The sequence below is a fragment of the Physeter macrocephalus genome, chromosome 10, assembly GCF_002837175.3.
Source record: "Physeter macrocephalus isolate SW-GA chromosome 10, ASM283717v5, whole genome shotgun sequence".
NCBI lineage: Eukaryota > Metazoa > Chordata > Mammalia > Artiodactyla > Physeteridae > Physeter > Physeter macrocephalus.
Genome location: NC_041223.1, coordinates 85,747,526 through 85,769,979, shown reverse-complemented (window position 1 = coordinate 85,769,979; position 22,454 = coordinate 85,747,526). Strand labels below are relative to the sequence as shown.

Genomic DNA, 22,454 nt, shown 5'->3' with positions numbered 1-22,454 from the left:
AACAAAATGTGCTGTGTTCACACACACATACAGAGAAATGTTATTTAGCCATAAAGAAATGAAACTCTGACACATGCTACAATATGGATGAACTTTGAAAACATTACAATGAGTGAAATAGCAGCACAGAAGGACAAATATTGTATGATTCCACTTATATGAGGTATCTAGAATAGGCAAACACAGAGAGCAAGTAGAATAGAGGTTACCAGGGACTGGAGGGAGAGGAGAATGTAGAATTATTTTTTAATGGGTACAGGGCTTCTGTCTGGGATGATGAAAAAGTTCTGGAAATGGATAGTGGTGATGGCTGCACAACATTATGGATGCACTTAATGCCAATCTACACTTGTACATTTATAAACAGTTACAACAATGAATTTTATGTTACGTATATTTTTCCACAGTAAAAAACTGTAAAGGCAAAAAAACAATCACCAAAACCTCTAAATGACTAGCAGAATCAAATATAAATCTTCTCTAAAAAAAATAAAGTTTCAATGCCTCAAAAAAAGTTTCCAAAAAAAATGAGTTCACAACCCAAAATATCATGAAACAGGAGGAAGCAAGTCATCATGAGTAAATCTGAAACTTCTTTACATGTATAATGTATATATAAGTAAATAAATAGTAGATAATAGGAGCAAGATGTCTCCCTTTCAGAAAAAGAAGTTCTAAAAAAACAAGAGAGAAAAGCTAGAATGAACTGTTCGTTCTAGTGGTGCTAGGTTAGAGGAAGAGATATCAGTACCAACTTATATTTATGTGATACACATACAGATTAACAGATACAGAAATGAATATAGATATGCTGTTCCATGGGTTAGTATACAGAGCTAAGGGTCTGTCCTCAGAGAAGGTATAGAAGCAGTGATACCCCACTAGCAACAAGCACACCTACAACCAGATCTTATTTTCTAAATACCATTCTCCAATACATGGAGCTAGAGCTCCCAGGAAAAATGATTCTAGAGATGAGGCAGAAAAAATACAAGATAAGCCTGGAGTATTATGTAGGGCCAGAAAGGAAGAAGGCGTTTTTTAAAAAAAAAAACGATGGTATGAATTATAATTCTCCTTAATAAAGTAAATATTCATGAATCCACATGGATATAAATAATTGAATATATAAATAAATGGGGAGAAGGGACACATCTTCCTTACAGAATTCCAAATGATACATGTACAAACTCTCTCCTCTAAGAGATGGAACTTAATTCCCTTTCCCTTCAGTATATGCTGAACTTTGTAACTCACTTCCGAAGAGTCAACTATAGAAAAAGGAAAAAAGTAACTGACAATGAGAAACCTACCAATCACTATCTCAGCTAAGTGATCATCAAAGTTAACATCAAAAGTGATGTCTTATTCATAGCATACTTAACATGATGTGATGAAAATGCGACTTCAGCTCTGTGGCTTCTTCCCAAAAGCCCACAATGCCAGTTTAGTCACAAGAACACATCAGATAAACCCAAATTGAGGAACATTTTACAAAATTCCTGACCAGAACACTTTTAAAACTGTCAAGGTTATGAAAAACAAGGGAAGATAAAGAAACTGTCATGATCAGAGGGGACTAAGGAGACATGACAACCAAATGCAATGTGGTGTCCTGGACTGGACTGTGCAAAAGAAACAGGACATTAATGAAATAACTAGTGAAATCCAAGTCAAGTCTGTAGTTTAGGCTATAGTGTTATGCCCATGTTAATTTCCTAGTTTTTAACAAACATACTACGATTATCAAAGCTGGGAACTTTAGCAGAAGATGGGTAAATGGTATACAGAAACTCTAACATCTTTGAAATTTCTCTATTAATCTAAAATCATCCCCCACCCCAATTTTCAAAAATCAAATGTAAAATGAACCTATGTTTTAGAAAAAGACAGGGTTAAGTTTAAGTTATGCTACCAACACAGAAAAGGTAATCAACTATGATGATTACTAGTCTATAAAGACTCTATCCATCACTGAGAGTCAGGCAAGTTAACCAAAAAGGCCACTAAGCAGTGAAAAGTCAAGAGATTTTATATTGTGTACGCTCTAAAGCAGGGTTCTGTATACACAGTTCTAACAAGTGTAATCACAGGATTTCCTAATTGACAGATTAGAAGCTATAAATTAATAGGTGAAAGAAAAATAACCTCATCAAAGTGATAACTGCCAATGAGAAAAAATAAATTACAAAAAGCAAGCAAATTCTAAAAACACAGATTTTAGGGCAACTTGCACTAAGGACAAAAACTTTGAACCCTCAAAAGTCCGTGAGAGTATCAACACACTTCAATATCCTGTTATGGTTGACACTCGTAATAATCAGAATGGAAAATTATGTCCACTATACTGTACTTACAATATTGAAAGGAAATACAAAGGTTAAAGAGAGATCCCAGTTAAGCATCATAAATTAAATATATGCATTTTTCTCCATACCCCTCCAGTAAAATGACAGTAATGGAAAGAGGGGGGAAAAAGTAGAAACCCATAAGAACAAAAAGAACCCAGAAAGAAAATAATAGCAGATGAGAAATGTAACTAAACTGATGAAACGTGAAAATTTGATGGATGGGTAGGAACTGACTTAGTTGACTAGAGAAAGCAAACTTAAACACCTATGAGGGCACAGATATTACCAAATTGACACAAGAAAAAAAATTTTTGAACACTGCTGTCAATAAAAGAAACTGATTATAAATCTTTCTGTAAAGAGAAACTCAGAACCAGAAGGCTTCTCCCATAATTTCTTTCAAACTTGTAAAATATAGCAACAAATTTACCTAAACTTTCCCAGAGAATTAAAAAAAAGGAATACTTTGCAGCTCATTTTATGAAGTCAGAATACCTGATTCTAAACCTGATAATGACATTTAAGGAAGGAAATTACCAAGCACTCTCTCATGAAGACAGATATAAAACCTTAAATAAGATATTAGTAAATCAAATCTAGTGATAAAGAATAATATATTACAATCAAGTAGGGTTTATTCTAAAAGCAAGAGTTAACATTTGAAAATTATAAATGTAATTCACAAAACAAAACCATTATAATAAAAAATGATTCAGGGATGCCTCATCAAGGAATGCTGAAACTAATAAATAAATGGAAAGAAGCTAAAACTAATGGATGAAATCTGAAGAGAAATATGTCATTTATATTGCTTCAAAGTAGTTCCCCACAGAATATTTATTAATTATAAAGGGGAAAATAGTACCTTTCACTGGAGAAATCTGGCAAACACTAAATGATCAAAGTTAATTTCACCAGTAATAGGACAAAAGATCACTACCAAGGCATTCCTTATAAAAACTCATAAAGTAAATCTAATCATGAGGAAACATCAGACAAACCCAAACTACAAAGTAACTGTCCAGTATACTTTAAACATGTCAAGGTAAAGAAAGACAAAGAAAGACTGGAATACTATTCCAGATTAAAGAGACAAAAGAGACACAAGTAATAAATGCAATAAGTGATCCTAAAATGGACCCTGAACCAGAATTTTTTTTCCTTTTGCTATAAAGAACATTTTAGGTCAACTGGTAAAAACTGAAATAAAGTCTGTAGATGATAGCATTATATCAATGTTAATTTTCTGATTTTGATAACTGCACTGTAGTAATTTAAGAGAATGTATAGTTCCAAAAAAAAAAGGGGTAGGATAATGAAGTATTTAGGGGTAAATGAGCAGTATGCCTAAAATTTACTTTCAAACAGTTCAGGAAAAAAAAAAAAGTATGTGTATATAAACATATACAGTTAGAGGGAGAATATGATAAAGCAATTGTGGTAAATGTTAATATTTGGGGAAATAAGTGAAGGGCATATGAAAATTCTCTGTACTAGTCTTACAACTACCACAAGATCCAGTACCAGGGTAGGAAAACCTAAACTGTAAATTGACAAACTGCTGGAGGTTCAGTGCTTACAAGTCTGAGGGTTAAAAACTCCAGGGGGACCCAGTCATAAGAGGTGGCCCACTCTTGTGAGTTTTACCTCCAGGAGCTTGACCAGGTTCTCACAGTAAATTGGAGAACACCCCCCCACCCCCCCCACCCCCCGCTTCAATCAGGGAGAGGGAAAAAGGAACCATTTTGAAACACAACAGAGCACTCTGTTCTTAACAAGGCCTACCCTCAGGGGTAAGAAGTTACCCAGTGCCTAACCTAAGGAAGTTTTATCAAACCCTAACTGACCCAACTCCAGCTGGGAAAAGGGAAATACCTAACACCAGCCCATTCTAGCCATCCTGTCCCACCTAAGAGGAGAGAAAAATACTGAGAAACACTTGTAAACTTCACAGTTCAGAGGTCTAGGCTCACTGAATTTAAGACCAAGACCTAATCCCAGGACTACAGTGCTAATCCCAGGACTACAGAATGCTTCCCTTACAGCCTATTCACTGCAGTCCTTTCACCCAGTATATAATATCCAGCTATCAAGAAAAAAATTACAAGACATACGAAAAGGCAAAAAACCCACAATTCGATGAGACAAAACAAGCATCAAAACCAGACATGGCACAGATTTTGGAATTATCAGGCTGTGAATTTAAACTATGCAAGAACAGATAAGCAACATAAGCAGAAAGATGGAAATCCTAAGAACCAAAAATAAATGCTAGAAATAAAAAACATGAAACAGAAATGAAAAATGTCTGTGATGAGCTTATTAGTAGACTGGACACAGCTGAGAAAAGAATCTCTGAACTTGAATAAATATCAGTAGAAACCTCCGAAACTAAACAGCAAAGAGAACAAAAACTGAAAGAAAAAAAACAAAACAAAAGAACACCCAAGGATCATGGGACAACCACAAAAGGTGGAACATACATTTAATAGAAATACCAGAAGGAGAATAAAGAAAGGAACAGAAGAAATATTTGAAACAATAATGACTGAGAATTTCCCCAAATCAACATCAGACACCAAACCACAGATCCAGGAAGCTCAGAGACAGAAATCTAAAAAACTACACCTGAGCATATCATTTTCAAACCACAGTTTGGTGGTGTGTGGGGGGCGGGGAGAAAAAAACATTACCTACAGAGGAACAAAGACAAGAATTTTAACTGACTTCTCAGAAATCATGCAAACGAGAGTGGGGAGAAATAATACAGTGTTGAGAAAAGAAAAAAAAAAGAAAAACCCTCTGGAATTCTGTACCCTGTGAAATTATCTTCCAAAAGTGAAGTACAAATAAGACTTTCTTAGACAAATATTGAGAGAACTTGTTGCCATTTTGCAAGACCTGTTTTGCAAATGTTTAAAGAAAAAAAAAAGTTCTTTAGAGGGAAGAAAAATGATGTAGGTCAGGAACTTGAATGTACATAAAGAAAGAAAGAGTATCAGAGAAGGAATAAGTGAAGATAAAATTAAAAATTTTATTTTTCTTATTCCTAACAACAAGTAACATTTTGTTCAAAATAATAGCAACATGTTATCCGATCATGTAAGTTTATGTATATCTCTTATGTGTGTGTACATACATATGCTTAGCTTAACTAAAAGGGAAACGAATAACAGCAAAGATACAAGGGACAGGAGAGAGGAATTAAGATTGTTTTGTTATTGTCTGTGAAGAGGTATAATGTTATTCGAAAGTGAACTTCAATTAGTTGTAAACATATATTGCAAACGTTAAAGGAACCACTAAAAAATTTAACTAAGTATAATTGAAATGCAAAGAAAGGAGAGAAAATGGAATCATATAAAATGCTCAATTAAAAACACAAAAGGCAGAAAAAGAGTAGCAAACAAAAAAAGGAACAAAGAACAAAGGCAACAAATAGAAAATAGTAATAAAAAACACAGTAGACATTAACCCAACTATATCAATAGTCACAATCCAAAGCAGTGGGCAGGGCTTCTCTGGTGGCACAGTGGTTGAGAGTCCGCCTGCCGATGCAGGGGACACGGGTTTGTGCCCCGGTCCGGGAAGATCCCACATGCCGCGGAGCGGCTGGGCCCGTGAGCCATGGCCGCTGGGCCTGCGCGTCCGGAGCCTGTGCTCCGCAACGGGAGAGGCCACAGCAGTGAGAGGCCCGCGTACCACAAAAAAAAAAAAAAAAAAAAAAAAAAGGAATGGGCAGAATGGGCCCTTGCTGGGTACGGAGAGCACTGGCAATATTAGGACTGGATTACAGAAACACAAAACTACTGTGTAGCGTTGGTGGGCTTCCTAGGCAGAAGTCCATGTAAACTGTGATAGTCACATTCCTTTAAGCTATGAACATGTAAAAACAAACTGTTTACAGCCACCTTAGGGATTCAAAAAGAATTTAATAAACTTCTAACTTCTGGATTTAAAATAAACAAAAAAAATTGAACGTCAATCTTCTAAATGCACCAAATAAAATGTAAAAATTCTCAGAATGGATCAATTAAAGAAACCCAACTACATACCCTCTGCAAGAAACCCATAAATAAAAACACATATAGATTAAAAGGATGGAGAAAGACCACGCTAACAGCAATCGAAAGAAAGCTGGAGTAGCTACATTAATTTTAGACAAAGCAGATGTCAAAGCAAGGAAAGTTATTAGGGATAAAGAAGGGCATTTACATAATGTTAAAAGGGTCAATTCTTCAAGAAGATATAACATTCCGTAACAGCAGTGTCAAATTATGTGAGACAAAAGCTACTAGAAATGCAAGGAAAAATAAATGAATTCACTATCATAGTTGTAGACTGTAAACTCCTATATCAGAAATGGACTGATTCAGAAGACAGAAAATCAGTAAGGACACAGTTAAACTTAATAATACCGTCAGTCAATTGGAGATAATTGACATCTACAGACTACTTCATCCAACAACAGAAGAATACACATTTTTCTCAAGTTCACATGAAACATTCACAAGGACCACATTCTGGGCCATAAAACACATTTTAGCATTTAGCATTTATATGACAGAAATCACACAGTGTCTATTCTGAGACCACAAGAGAATTAAACTATAAGTCAAAACCAGAAAAATTAACTGGAAAAATCCCAAAATACATAGAGATTAAATAACACACTTCAAAACAACAAACAAGTCAATGAAGAAATCTCAAGATAAACTTAAAAACATTTTGGACTAAATGAAAATGAAAACACAATTTACCAAATTTGTCGGATGTAGTGAAAGCAGTGCTGAGAGAAAATTTATAGCATTTAATGCATATATTAGAAAAGAAAGACCAAGAATAAATCATCTAACCATCTTTCTTAGGAAACTAGAAAAAGAGCAATTTAAATCCAGAGTAAGCAGAAGAATAAAAATCAGAGCAGAAATCAATGAAATTAAATAGGAAATCAACAGACAAATCAAATAAACCAAAAGCTGATTCTTTGATAAGACTGAAAAAACCAATAAGCCTCTAGCCAGGCTAAGATAAAAAGGCGAACACAAATTACTATATTCAGAAATGAAAGAGACAGACAAATATCACATGATATCGCTTATATATAGAATCTAAAAAAATGAGTCTCAGATATAGAGTCACAGATGTAGAAAACAAACTTATGGTCACCAGGGGGCAAACAGTAGGCGGAGGGATAAATTGGGAGACTGGGATTGACATATACACACTACTATATATAAAACAGAGAACTAATAAGGACCTACTATATAGCACAGGGAACTCTACTCAAAACTCTGTAACAGCCTGCATGGGAACAGAATCTAAAAAAGAGTGGATATAGGTATATGTATTAACTGATTCACTTTGCTGTACGCTTGAAACTAACACGACACTGTAAATCAACTACACTCCAAAAAAATTATTTTAAAAAAAAGAAAGAAATGAGGACATCACTACAGATCCCATGGGCATTAAAAGGATAATAAAGAAACACTACCAGCAGCTCTATGCCCAAATCTGATAACCTAGATGAAATGGACCAATTCTTTGAAAGCTACAAGTTGCCAAAAAAAAAAAAAAACACCTCAAGAAAACAAAAAAGAAGAAACAGACAATCTAAATAGGCCTGCATCTAGTAAAGAAACTGAATCAATAACTAATCATAATTTTCCAAAACAGAAACCACCAGGCTCAGATGGATTCATTGGTGAATTCTACCAAACGTTAAGGAAATTGTATCAATTCTCTCCAATCTCTTTCAGAAGACTGAAGCAAAGGGAATACTTCCTAACTCATTCTACAAGGCCAACATTACCCTAATATCAAAACCAGACAAAGACATAATAAGGAAACTACAGGCCAATGTCTCTCATGAACATAGATGCAAAACTATTAGCAAATTGAATCCAACAATGTATAAGAAGAATTATACACCATAACTGAGTGGAATGTGTCCCAGCTATGCCAAGGCTGGGTCAACATTCAAAAATCAGTTAATGTAATCCATTACATCAATAAGCTAAAAAAAGGAAAATCACAGATCACATCAATAGAAAAAGCATTTGATAAAATCCAATTCCTATTCATGATAAAAACACTCAGCAAACTAAAAAAACATGGGAACTTCCTTAACTTCATAAAGATATCTACAAAAACCTACAGCTACCATCATATATAATGATGAGAAATGGAAGCTTTCCAACTAAGATCAGGTACCAGGCAAGGATGACTCCTCTCATCACTCCTTTTTGTTCCATCTAATTCAATACAGAAGAAAAAGAAATAAGAGAGATACAGATTGGGAAGAAAGAAATAAAACTGTCTTTGCAGATGATATGATCGTCTAGGTAGAAAATCCAAAAGAATCACTCAAAAAAACCCTCCTGGAACTAGTAAGCAATTATAGTAAGGCTGCAGGATACAAGGTTAACACAAAACAATTAAATACTTTCCTATATGCCAATAATGAGCAAGGTAAATGTGAAATTAAAAACACAATAACACATTAGCACCCCCAAAAATGAAATACTTGCTATAAAGCTAAGAGAATATGTACAAAATCTTTATGATGGAAACTACAAAACTGATGAATGAAATGAAAGAAAAACTTTAAAAATGGAGAGATATTTCATGTTTATGAATGGGAAGACTCAGTACTGTCCAGATGTCAGTTCTTTCCAACTTTATCAATAAATTCAGTGCAATCGCAATCAAAGTCTTAGCAAGTTATTTAATTCAAAATGGATCACAGACCTAAATGTAAAATACAAAACTATAAAGCTCCTAGAAGATAACATAGGAGAAAATCTAGATGACTCTTAGGTATGGTGATGACTCTTTAGATGAAACACCAAAGGTATAATCTATGGGGGCTTCCCTGGTGGTACAGTGGTTAGGAGTCCGCCTGCCGATGCAGGGGACACGGGTTCGTGCCCTGGTCTGGGAAGATCCCACATGCCGCAGAGCGGCTGGGCCCGTGAGCCATGGCCACTGAGCCTGCACGTCCGAAGCCTGTGCTCCGCAACGGGAGAGGCCACAGAGGTGAGAGGCCTGCGTACCAAAAAAAAAAAAAAAAAAGGTATAATCCATGAAAGAAAGAATTGATAAACTGGATTTCATTAAAATTAAAACCTTTTGCTCTGCCAAGAAAATTAGAAAACAAGCCAAAGACTGGGAGAAAATATTTGCAAAAAAACCACATCTGATAAAGGACTTTATCCAAAATATACCAAGAACTCACTTAGTAATAGCCATGAAAAGACACAGAGGAACCTTAAAACCTTTTACTAAGTGAAAGAAACCAACCTGAAAAGGCGATCTACTGTATGATTTCAACTAGACGACATTCTGGACAAGGCAAAACTATGGGACAGTAAAAAGATCAGTAGTTGCCAAGGTGAGGTGGGGGTGGAGGGGCTGAGGGATGAACAGGTGGCACAATGAAGATTTTTATGGCAATGAAAATACTCTGTATGACATGATAATGACGGATACATGTCATTACACACTTATCCAAACCCACAGACTATACCACACAATGAGTGAGCCATAACGTAAACTATGGAATATGATTTGTCAGTGGAGGGTTATCAATTGTACCACTCTGGTGGGAGGTGTTGATACTGGCGAAGGCTATGCAGATGTGGGGGTGGGAGGTATATGGCAAATCTCTGCACCTTCCGCTTTGCTGTGAAACTAAAACTGCTCTAAAAAAAAAAAATAAGTAAATCTTTTGCATGGTTAGAAAAAAGAAAAATAAAAAACAAAAACAAGTCTTCCCTGCCCAGTTTTATTGATATATAACTGAACAGCACTGTATAAGTTCAAGGTGTACAACATAATGACTTCACTTACATATACTGTGAAATGATTACCATATGTTCAGTTATCATCTATCATCTCATATAGATGAAAGAAAGAAAAGAAGGAAGGAGAAAGAGAAAGAGAAAAGAAAGCAAGCTAGGGAAAGAAAGAAAAGGGAAGAGAGGGAACGGAAGGAAGGAAATGAAGGAAGAAAGTTTTTTTCCTTGTGATGAGAACTCTCAGGATTTACTCTAACAACTTCCAAATAAGCCCTATAGGAGTATTAACTATAGCCACCCATCATTTTATACATTACAACCACAGTATTTATTTATTCTATAACTGGAAGTTTGTACCTTTTGACCACTTTCATCCAAGTCCCCTACCTCCCGTGCCCTGCCTCTGGGTAACCACAAATCTGATCTCTTTTTTTATGAGTTTGGGGTTTTTTTAAATTTCGTTTTTTAGCCTTGATTTTTTTTTTTTTTTTAAGATTCCACACATAAGTGGGATCGCACAGCATTCTTATCTCACTTAGCATAATGCTCTCAGGGTCCACCCATGTTGTCCCAAATGGCAGGATTTCTCTCCCTTTTATGTCTGAATAATAGTCCATTGTATATACATACAACATCTTTATCCGTTCTTCCATTCATGGACACTTAGATTGTATCCATGCCTCGGCTACTGAACGGCGGGGGTGGGGGGGGGCACAGATACCTCTTCAACATAGTGTTTTTGTTTCCTTCTGATATATTCACATAAGTAGAATTGCTGAACCATATGGTAGTTCTACTTTTAATCTCCTGAGGAACCTCCATACTGTTTTCCATAGTGGCTGCACCAATCTACACTCCCACCAACAGCGCATGGTCACCATGGTTTCATAATAACCATTCTAACAGGCGTGAGGTGATATCTCATGGTGGTTTCGATTGGCATTTCCCTATTAGTGATGTTGAGTACCTTTTCAGGTATCTGTTGGCCATCTGTAGGTCTTCTTTGGAAAAAATGTCTATTCAAGTCCTTTGCCTATTTTTAATTGGATTATTTGGGTTTTTTGCTATTGAGTTATATGAGTTCTTCATATATTTTGGATATTAACCCCTTATCAGATATATAGTTTGCAAGTATTTAATAAAGTCTTTTTTTTTTTTTTCCTTGGCCATGCTGCGCAGCATGCGGAATCTTAAGTTTCCTGACTAGGGACCGAAACCGTGCCCCCTGCAGTGGAAGAGCAGAGTCTTAACCACTGGACTGCCAAGGAAGTCCCATTAATCGTCTTTTTAAAAAACTTTTTTAAATGTAAAGAAAACATAAGAAATAGATACACTACAAATAGATTTTCAAATTCTGTTACCCCAACCTGTACACCTGACTGCCACTCTCCTGCTATCATAAAAACTAAAGAAACGAACAGTGATTAGTAAAACCAAAAAAAGTAAAGTTATAATACAAGGGACCAATAAGACCAAAGAATTTCTTCTATCACAAAAAGCACAAGACATTAAGAAAAAAACAATAAATGACTACATTTAAAAGAATCTGCTCATAAAATTATTCCATGAATTTAAAAATAAGACAAGTAATAATTCTGTAAGATGTACGTTCAATACACATAATTCAACCAAGGTTTCCTATCCAGACTATATAAAGAACCCCAACATTCCAACAGAACAAAATGTGCAGAAAACATGAGGAATTAAGAACTGAGGAAACACACAAAATAACCCCCCAAACAAAAAGAAACTCACAGAGTATTTTACAGGCACATAGAATAGGGATTAACTCTAGGTTGGTACTCAATATTTTTTGAATATTGAATGAACAATGAACAATTTTTTAAAATACAGTAATAAAGATAATCAACCTCACTATAAACCAGAGTATTACAAATTCAAACCACCATCTGATAACCACATCAGACTGGCAAAAACTAAAACATCAGACATTACTAAGTGGGTAATGATGTGTATGAACAGGAAAACTTAAAAAGTGCTAGTGAAAGCACTTGGAGATCAATTTGGCAATACTTAGGTGAAGCTGAAATTGCACATGACCCGATAATTCCATTGCTAAGAAATACCCTAGATCAGATGTTAGCAAAGTATGGTCCAGCCAAATCTGGCCTGCTGCTTGTTTTTATAAGGCCCATGAGCTAAGAATATGGCTTTTACAGTTTTAAATGGCTGGGGGGGAAACAAAAAATCAAACAAGACCAATGTTTCATGTTACAAGAAAATTATATAAAATTCAAATTTCAGTGTCCAAAAAGTTTTACTGGCACAAAGCCACACTCATTTGCTTATGTATTATCTGTAACTGCCTTCTTGCTAAACTGGCAGCACTGAGTAATTGTGACAGACTGTTTGGAATGCAAAGGGTAAGATATTCACTATCTAGACCTTTACAGAAAAAGTTTGCTGACCCCTGCTCTAGAGAAACACACACATGTGCACAAGGAAATGTACTTTAAAAAAAAGTTCATAGTAGCAATATGAGACATACTATTCATAGTAGCAATGTATGTAATAGTAAAAAATCAGATACAACCTAATTTCCACAGAAAAGGAAACGCATAAATAAAAGGTAGTATATTCATATTATGACAAAGCACTAGACCTATTCTTATCAACATAATTTAATTTCTCAAACAATGCTGTAAGAATGAAAAGCAAGTTACAGAAGGATATAGTATGATATGATTTATAAAATATTCTAAACATTCAAAACAATTTGTACACATACACAGGTTCAGAGATAAGAACATAAAGTACAAAGAAATGTATGGGAATGATAACTACCAAATGAAGGATGGTGGTTACCGCTGAAAAGGAGGCAGGAAGATGCAAAAAACAAAGGGTTCAGAACTTCCCTGGTGGCACAGTGGTTAAGAATCTGCCTGCCAATGCAGGGGACACGGGTTCAAGTCCTGGTCCAGGAAGATTCACGTGCTGTGGAGCAACTTAGCCCGTGCGCCACAATTACTGAGCCTGCGCTCTAGAGCCCGGGAGCCACAACTACTGAGCCCGCACGCATAGAGCCCGTGCTCTGCAACAAGAGAAGCACCGCAATGAGAAGCCCGCGCACCACAACAAAGAGCAGCCCCCGCTCGCCGTAACTAGAGAAAGCCTGCGCGCAGCAATGAAGACCCAACGCAGCCAAAAATAAATAAATTTCTTTAAAAAATTTTTTTAAATTAAAAAAAGAAAGGGTTCAGCCCAGCTTCAACTGTATTAGTAATGTTTTCTTTAGGCTAGGAAGTAGAACATGAGTTTTTGCTATATTATGCTTCATATTCCACACAGATATGAAATATTTCCTAATAATTTTTTAAACTGTCATTGATAAGGTTTTACAATAATAAACAATAGAATTTTTTAAAAAGGATCACTGAGACAGAAGTTAACTTCTGCAACTTAGAAATATAAAAGCAGTAAAAGAAAAACGTAAAGAGCGAATTAAATGCAAACGTCAGGAAATCTCAATAAAGCAATTTTAGATGGCTCTGTAGTGCTTCAGACCCCAGTCTTTCTCGAGAACCTGTCAAGATTCTCAAAAGGCAGTTGAAGACCCAACGCAGCCAAAAATAAATAAATTTCTTTAAAAAATTTTTTTAAATTAAAAAAAGAAAGGGTTCAGCCCAGCTTCAACTGTATTAGTAATGTTTTCTTTAGGCTAGGAAGTAGAACATGAGTTTTTGCTATATTATGCTTCATATTCCACACAGATATGAAATATTTCCTAATAATTTTTTAAACTGTCATTGATAAGGTTTTACAATAATAAACAATAGAATTTTTTAAAAAGGATCACTGAGACAGAAGTTAACTTCTGCAACTTAGAAATATAAAAGCAGTAAAAGAAAAACGTAAAGAGCGAATTAAATGCAAACGTCAGGAAATCTCAATAAAGCAATTTTAGATGGCTCTGTAGTGCTTCAGACCCCAGTCTTTCTCGAGAACCTGTCAAGATTCTCAAAAGGCAGTCTCGTGGAGCCCTAAGCCACCATGTTACAAGTACGGGTACCCCGCTGTAGAGACAACATGAGGAGGCCTTTCGACTACATGGAGGAGGGAGGGCCCAACTTTCCATACCGGCCAGAGTCAGACATTTGAATAAAGCTGTCTTGGAGCCTCCAGGCCAGCCAAGCTACCACTGAATAACCCCCACAGGCACTTCATGAAGCAGAAAAATCACCCAGCTGAGGTGAGTTTTCTCAAATTCCTAATCTATACAACCTTTATTTTCTGATACAGGAGATAGACCAATAGACTGTCCAATACTATCTGAAGATGAAGTCTGAATATATTATATCCTTGGGAATAACATTAAATTAGACTTCTCTGTGAACCACCAAAAGCACAATATTCTTTGCCTCAGGATCCAGCTATTGTTCAGTGTTCCCTCAGTTTATCTACCTCTTCACTCCATTCAGTGGGCTTCTACGGATCTTTCGGCAGGATGCTGGCATATAGTTAATTCTGTCCAAGGCCAACATCAGGCAGCAGTTTGATGCTGCTGGTGTTGCTGGAAGCATCTTGATCTTCTATGGAATGGAAATACCAAGCAGTGGGTACCTTACCACAAAGCAATGCAGTTGGTTCTATCTTCACACAGAATACACAATCTCTAAAATATAGTTATCACAAGCACACAAAGTTCCAAAGAGAGAAAACGAATAACCTAAGAAATGATGGCGAGAGACCAGTGGCTGAGAATGTTCCTCTGCTCCGAGGAGAAGGGAGGACACCATGAAGATGGCAGGGGAACAATATTCAACGAGATGGGCCGATGAGACACTTTAATTCTGAAAGTGCAAATGCATCATTCAACAAGGAGAAAATTGACAGTGTCATAATAAACTTAAATTAAAAGAAGATAAACTTGAAAAACAGGTAAAGCCTATAAATGGTGAAGACAAGGAGACTCAGGAGTTGGTACTCAAACCTGTGAAGGAAATGCTGATGAAGATTTGCAGACTTAATTGCTATACTGACAAAATTAAATCAGTGTTTTTTATTTCCTGTGATAATACACAATGGAGACAAACCTGAACTAAAGAAGTTTAAATGCCAAAATATGGAATCCCTCCTCATCCAAACAGTGGCATAGGAATTTCAGAGGCAGAGAAGATATTAGTTTCCATGAAGACAGAGTCACCAGAGGTCATGGTGGTAAACGGCAGTATTTTCACCATGTCTCCAAGATTTAGTGGCAGGTTCATACACAGGAGGTTGTGGAGGCAGAAAGTTTGCAGATATTTTTTTTTAATATAGGAAAGACAACAAGGTTATTACATAGTATACAAACAAGTCTCGGGAAATTTCTAGCCCTTCATGTCCTTAAAAATAGCTGGTCTATGCAAAAAAGAAAAAAGTACATTTGTTATATACTGTACACCAGCACTGTTTGTTTTTTTTCTCCCTGCTATATTTCAAAGATTGTAACGCAGTTAATGTGGGAGAAAAAAACCCTCATATTCAAAACCAAGCTTGAAATGTATTTGAAATAACAAAAAAACCTCTCCCCAAACAAGGTCAGAATATGTCTTGCTGTCTTACTTTTCAAGCCTATAGTTTCAGACGGCCTCAAAGTAGTTGCTGTTAACTTGGGACAAGGCAGAGTGTCCACATGTCCCAATTTGCCTAGGACTGTTCCAATTTTAGTACTGAAAGTCTGTATCCTCAGGAGACAAGAGGTCCTAATTGCTGGTGATGGATGCAGAAGGCTCTGAGAAGTACAAAACCCTAAGGTAGCCCAAAAAACGGGCTAAAAGTAACACTGTTTTTAGTGTCAAATAGATACTGCAAATCTACTTTCTGTTTTTTAGGTGACATAGGCAACCATAATTTGCAGCTCACAATAATGGATCATCCATTGTTGCATCACTGCAAGTAATGTGACCTAAGTGTACAAATGAAGTGGGTTGTAATTGTGATCAACAGTCTGCCTCTGACTTTATGGATTGACTGTTGTGTTTTGTATCAAGATAACGTTTAATTTTTAATACTGTAAATAGTGGTGACCATGTTTCTAAGCATTTAGGTAATGAAAATGAGAAAGATAATGATAACAACTCCACCATGACCCAGACATCATTGAATGAAAGAAAAAAAGGAAGGAAAAGTTCCTAACATTCTTCCTCTTTTCTTCTTATGCTTGCTTGGTTTCAGAAATTCTTGACTCAGTCCCTAATCTAAGGAAAGTTAACCAAGGACTGTTTATGTTGCTATTTATACCTTTGAAACAAATTACAAATGTGTGGTCTACTTTGTTTTGTCTTCCTTTAGCTTCCTAAACTGTCCAGAAATTAGAAATTTTGGGACCTCAAAAGAACTGTCATTTTCAAGTTTAAGAAATACTATGACTTTGTTGAAAGTATTAAAAAACAAACCAAAAAACCCAAAAAAACAGGGAGGTATGGGAGAGGAAAGATGGCTGCATGGATTAAAGATGGCTGCAAATTCTTTCCCACTGTTCCTGCTGAGTGATGGTTCTACTTCCCCTCCTCTTGAATCTGGGCTGGCTCTGTGGCCTTCTGGCCAATCAAATGTGACAGAGGTGACACTGTATAATTTCTGAAGTTGGGCCTTAAGAGACCTGTGGCTTTAGCTTTTGCCCTCTTAGACCGCTGCTTCATCAGTAAATGGTAACTCCCCGTACCTCCCTATTATTTTCCCGTCTCTTGTCCACCCCCACCCCCAAGGTTAAATAGGTAAGAAGAATGGGAAAGCAAAGGGATAAAGAAGGGAAGGAGGGAGGAAAGAAGGAAGGAAATGCTGAAGGAGGTTAAGGCTACAGGACAGGTCCCAAGCTCCAGTTCTGATTGCCCCACTTACTTGCTCTAGGTCATATAACCCCCCTCTACACCTCTTGATCTCAAACAGTCAACATACTTTTGTAATGGCAACAGGAACAATTAACTTACAGAAGTCTAGACATACGGAATATATAACTTCAATCTCTGTTACCTCTCTCACTACACTAGTCAATCTAGAATATCAAGAACAATCAGCTAATACCTAGAAAAAGTGAGGTAGTAAGTGAAAGAAAACAATAAAAAACTAGAATTCAAATAAGAGAGAAGGCAAGCATTAAGAATGAAAACAAAGTAGGAAATACACACACCCACAAATACATACATATGAAAGGGAAAGCAGAAAAAATGGGAGAAAATATTGGTGAGGCAATTAGTTGGTAGAAGAAAAAAGGTAAAGGGAAAGAAAGCTAGAATGAACGAGAACAGTATAATAAAAACAAATAGAGAGGAGGTAGACTTGCCAGAGGAGAAGAGAAGGGGGAGAATATCAAAAGAAAGGTTACAAGAACGAGCTAACTACCATCACCTTTGCCCTACACTACAAGTCTCCTAACTGATCTTGACAACAACCTTCTGCCCCTCTCTAGAGCTATTTCCGTGTGGTAGCCAATGACCTTTTCTGAAACAAACCTGATGATGTTAACCTCCAGTCTTATCTTGTACCACTCTCCTTACTAGCACCACACTGTCCTTTCAGTTCCCTAAACGTGCCAGCCTTCCTCTATTGTATTCCCCCTGGCTGGAAAGCTCTGGCTCTCCAGCTTCCCTCGCCTATTCACCCTTCAAACTGCCCTGATTAGATCAAATTCTCATTATTACAAATAATCCCCTTTGGTCGCACTTGACAGTTGAAATTTTACACTTACAAGTGCGCTGATTTGATTACTGACTCCCCTCACTGGACTGGAAACTCCACCGGGAAACCGCCTTCCCTCCCGCACTGTGCCTCTCAGCACAGTACCTACAACATTACAGTTGCTCAATAAATATCCGTTGAATGAATAAACAAAAGAGAAATCTGCCAAACTAGCTATCACAGGTGGAAAAGGGGCAGAAGACAACTTTAAGTGAATAGAAGAGAAAGAAACAAATCAAAGAGGGGAAAGAAAAAATTCAATACAAGCTATGGCCTAATTAAATTCACACAATTTCAGTGTGATACTATACCAACAAAATAAAGTACAATAGTAACCAATAGGTCTCTTTTTCCCTAAAGAAGCCAGAAAAGGAAATGGAATTAGTTTTTTACTTAATATTTTATAAGAATGTAAAACATAATTTAGAAAATGGACAGCAAACAAGCACCTCAAACTTGAGATGACCAAAGCAGAGCTATTACCTTACTTCTCATTCCTCTGCCAGTCTACTCCACCTCAGTGAATGCAATCCTGCGCCCCCCTGCAACACCTCAAACCAAAACCCTGGGAGTCATCTTTGATTCCTCCCTTATTCTGATCCTCAATATGCAATGCATCAAGAAGTCCTGTAAGCTCTGCATCCAAACAGATCTTCAATCTATCCACTCCTCTTCCCCAATTGCCACCGCTACCATCCTAATCCAAGCCTGTCTATTTTTCAGACTGCTACAATATTCTCCTAATACCCCTGCTTTTACTCTTGCTCTCCTTTAATTTACTCCAGGAGCAAAGCGTTTTCTAAAAAAAAAAAAAAAAAAAAAAAAAAAAAAACAGATAAATCGTATCATTACACTCCTTTGTCCCAGACTCTTCAATGACTTCCTACTTCTCAGAATCAAATAAAAATTCATGATCTTGCATGATCTGCTACCTCTCTTTCATATCACTCTCTTCTTTGCTTGCTACATTTCAGCCATAATGACCTCCTTTTTTTAAACAAATGGAATATTATATCATCTTGGAACCTTTAGAGACATCATGCCCTTTGCCATACTCTAGTCCCACAGTTAAGGTATTACTTTAATACATGTGTGACATCCTCAGTAAGGCCTTTCTTGACTTTAACACTACGTAAAATGGCTTTCTCATTCGGCCACTGCTCTGCATTTTTCTTCCATAGCCTTTATCACACTATTATCATCCTGTTTATTTCACTAACAACAAATAAATATGCTCCACATGCAAGAAATATGATGGTGAAAAGAGAAAGCCATTGCTTTCACGGAGCTTATATTTTAATAGGACTAAAAAACATGAAGACATAAATTTATCATGCGAAAAGTGCTACCATGAAAAATAAAACAGTTAAAGGGAAATACCATGTGTTTGTACATGTGTGGCAGCATGACATTGTAAGTAGGTTGTCAGGTCTGAGCAGCTCTAAATAAAGTGAAGAAGGAAACTATGTGAAAAAAGTGGGGTAAGACTGTTTTAAATGGATTAACTTTTACTTATTTATAAAAAGTCCCTCCCACTAAAATATAAGTCCCATAAAGGCAAGGACCCTAACTATCTTAGGCACTGCTGTATTAACCTTAGTAAAGTGCCTAGTACAGAGTAGGCCACTATAAATATTTGATGAATGAATATCTGGCAAGCTATATTGGAGTATTTTATCATTAAAAGTGTAAAGAACCAAAAGAATTAAGTACAAAATATTAAACACAAAAAATATAAGCAGTACTAAATATCATTCCATCTATTTCAAAAGATTCAGTACAGTATATGAAAAACTGAAATGCCTGCTCTCCCTTATGCTCATATTCTAAACAAGGTACCATTCACTTGCTTTCTGAGAATGCTGAAGGAGACATGGTGAAACTCAAGTTTACCCCCTAGAGCAATTCACAGACCCTTAAGTTAGAATAAACTAAAAGCAACAGTTTTAAATTTCACATTGGCCCTGTATCTGTTGGCCTTATTTATGCTCTTTCTATCCTATGTTCATCACATAGCACCACCTGTAACACAAGCTGCACCACTCTCAGCCCCTGACAGGTAACCAGTCTGCCCAAACGAGAATGGAGATAGAATAAAAGAAATACGAAGTGAACCCAGAAAAACTTGCAAGCTTTCCACATCTTCTTACCACAAATCTCATATAAAACTCTCATCACTTTTAAATAAAGGCTGGTTTGCACAACAAGGTAAATTTTTGTTTTTGGCTCTGCTACACTCCAAGGAAGAAGAATTAAGAAAATTAAGGTTTCTTTTCCCACTCAGCTCCATTAGTATCCATTTGTTCATTAGCCTAACACTGAGTACCTACTGTGGTCCAGGCCCTGCTCCAGGTGCAGTTAATAAAACTGTAAACTCGGCTTACCCATCCTTCCACACCCTCTTAGAGGACCTTGTACCACAGTGAAGTTGTACTTTCTTAATTCAGAAATGTTTCCAGCTAGTTATCTTTAAAGTACTCCTCTTACCCCGTTTGAAATTCATCTTTGCATTTTATCCGAAGAGGAGTTAAATCTTTTTTTAACGGTCACTGCACAGCAGATAGACCCACACTCATAAACCCGCTCTCCCAAACGTATCTATAAACCTAACTACCAGCACCAACGGTGAACGCACATTCGAATTACGCAATAAACGTTGAGCGTTCCTGGTCCACGACGACAACGAATTTAGCCGTATTTTAGGGATCCTTATACGTGGGCCAAGAGCCAATATTGTTACCCATTATCCGCAACAATAACAGATGGCTTTTCTTACTCACTACTGGCTTAGTCCGCCTGCAACAAATGTTTAACTTTTCCTCACAAGTGAATTAAAATGTAACCACTCAAACTTCGTCTATTAGCTTCGGTGACGGTCCCAAAATTGACACTGTGAATCTCTTTCTCTTTTTTCCGATAAATTATTTTCTAAAATCTCGTTAGCAAAACACATTTCGTAAGATTACCTGACAGAGCCAGGCCTAAACTGAATGCTGGCTGCGAGAGGAAGCCTGAAGCTCCGCGAAAAAAGAAAGACGGGGACGGGGACGGGGACGGGCGTATAAAACAAGCTCAGGAAACTACCTCTCCCCTCCCTACGTGGACTGGCCCCCGATTTCACCCAACCTTAGCGATTTGAAACTTTCCATGAACACCAAACGAGACCCGAGCGCAATCTGCTCTCATCCTTAGGCCACCACGGAGAAACCAACAAAACAAAACATGTCAAAGACACGCGTACACTCTCAAAGGACACTCACCAACTCCGGCTCCCGGCCGGTCCACCGACGCCCCCTCGGCCTCCCGGCTCCCGGCCGAGCCGCTAGCTCGCACGGACCCGGACCCAGCGCGCCCGCAGCACCTTTTCTCCCCGCCAGCGCCCCGGAGCCCCCCAAACCCAGCCGGCGCCCACACCTGAATAGCCGGGAATCAGGGGCCCACATTTTCCTGCAGTTCCCCACCCCCACCCCCTCGAAGGCAGAAATTGATGTACCTTCTAGAAAAGTAATCTCCCCGGCGCTGCCGTCGCTCTTGCCAGTCGCCATCTTCCTCCTCCCACGCCGCTGCCTCCTTAATCCATGGCCCACACCGCCGCCGCGTTCGCCGGGATGAGGGGCCGCGCCGCAGGAGGGTAGCCGCCGCAGGGTTGCGGGCCTAGGAGTCGGTCGTCAGGCGGGCGACGCTCCCGCGTCCGAACGGGCCTACACAAAAGCAGGCCTTCTACCGGGCCTATCAGCGCGCGCGCGGCGAGACTCGCGGCCTGGGCTGCTCAGGCTCCGCCGGGCGAACGCGAGCGGCGACGACGGCGACGGCGCTTCCCGGGCCCGGTGCCTCTCGGCCCGCGACTCCCCATCCACCGCCCGCCCAGGCCGCCCGAGAAGCTTCCCCTAGCGGCGGGCCCGCAGGAAGAGAGGCTGAGGGCGAACACACAAACACGCCTCCCTCAGTACCGGGCCGTAAAATGGCCGCACCCGCGCGCCCGGGTCGGTGAGGTCCCCGCGACCGTCAGGCGCCCCCGGGCCCTCCGCTCCTTGCAGCAGCCGCAGTCGCCGCCGCCGCTACGGCCGTCTGCCCACCCCGCCCAGGCGCGAATGTATCAGCCGAGGCCTCTGCGACTGTCCATGTGGACAGGGGTGGGTCTCCTCCGCCACCGCCTCGCGTCCGTCGCCACAGCAGCGCCAGCCGCCGCTCCTCCCCCACGGTTGCCGTTGCCGCTGCCGCCGCCAGGCGCCCGCCCCCGCCGCCGCCGCCCCTGTCGCCCCCAGCGCGGCTCCCCCTCAGGAGCCCGAGCTTGATCGCTGGCGGAGCGGGCTGCGGCGCCACACCGAGGCCCGCCGCGTGGCGCCCGCCGCCCGGCCCTCTGTAGCACCGGCCCAGCACGGTGCCAGCTCGGCCCGCACACGTTTGGTCCGACCTCAGGAGCGCCCGCCGAGGCCCCCATGGCAGACCTGGGCTTCCAGGCCGGGCCGGCGATGCATTCGGCTTCTGTGGCACCACGATGGCCTGAGAAATGTTCCGAGTTCATAGTCCTCTGAGGAGGCCCTCGGTTTAAACCGTAACCAACCGAAGAGAAAAGGTAGAGTGAGGTAGCGCGATCACATGTGTGGAAAGTGATTTGTGG

General features: G+C 38.9%; 1 protein-coding gene and 1 pseudogene across 6 annotated transcripts in view; one reads left to right on the top strand and one right to left on the bottom strand.

Annotated features, from left to right (window-relative positions):
* The window catches only part of SENP6 (SUMO specific peptidase 6), a 109,240-nt gene extending 87,241 nt beyond the window's left edge, over positions 1-21,999 (bottom strand). For 3 of the 6 annotated variants that reach the window (XM_024132957.3, XM_024132958.3, XM_024132959.3), the window contains exon 1: positions 21,327-21,996. In XM_024132957.3, coding sequence (XP_023988725.1) covers positions 21,327-21,378 — 52 coding nt within the window. In that variant the 5' untranslated portion in view covers positions 21,379-21,996. Of the gene's footprint in view, positions 1-21,093; positions 21,204-21,326 lie in introns of those variants that run through there. The other 3 variants (XM_028494710.2, XM_024132961.3, XM_055087665.1) reach the window with 3 other exon arrangements.
* LOC129392482 (protein LSM14 homolog A-like) lies at positions 14,473-15,141 on the top strand (annotated as a pseudogene).
* Positions 22,000-22,454: the final 455 nt, after the last annotated feature.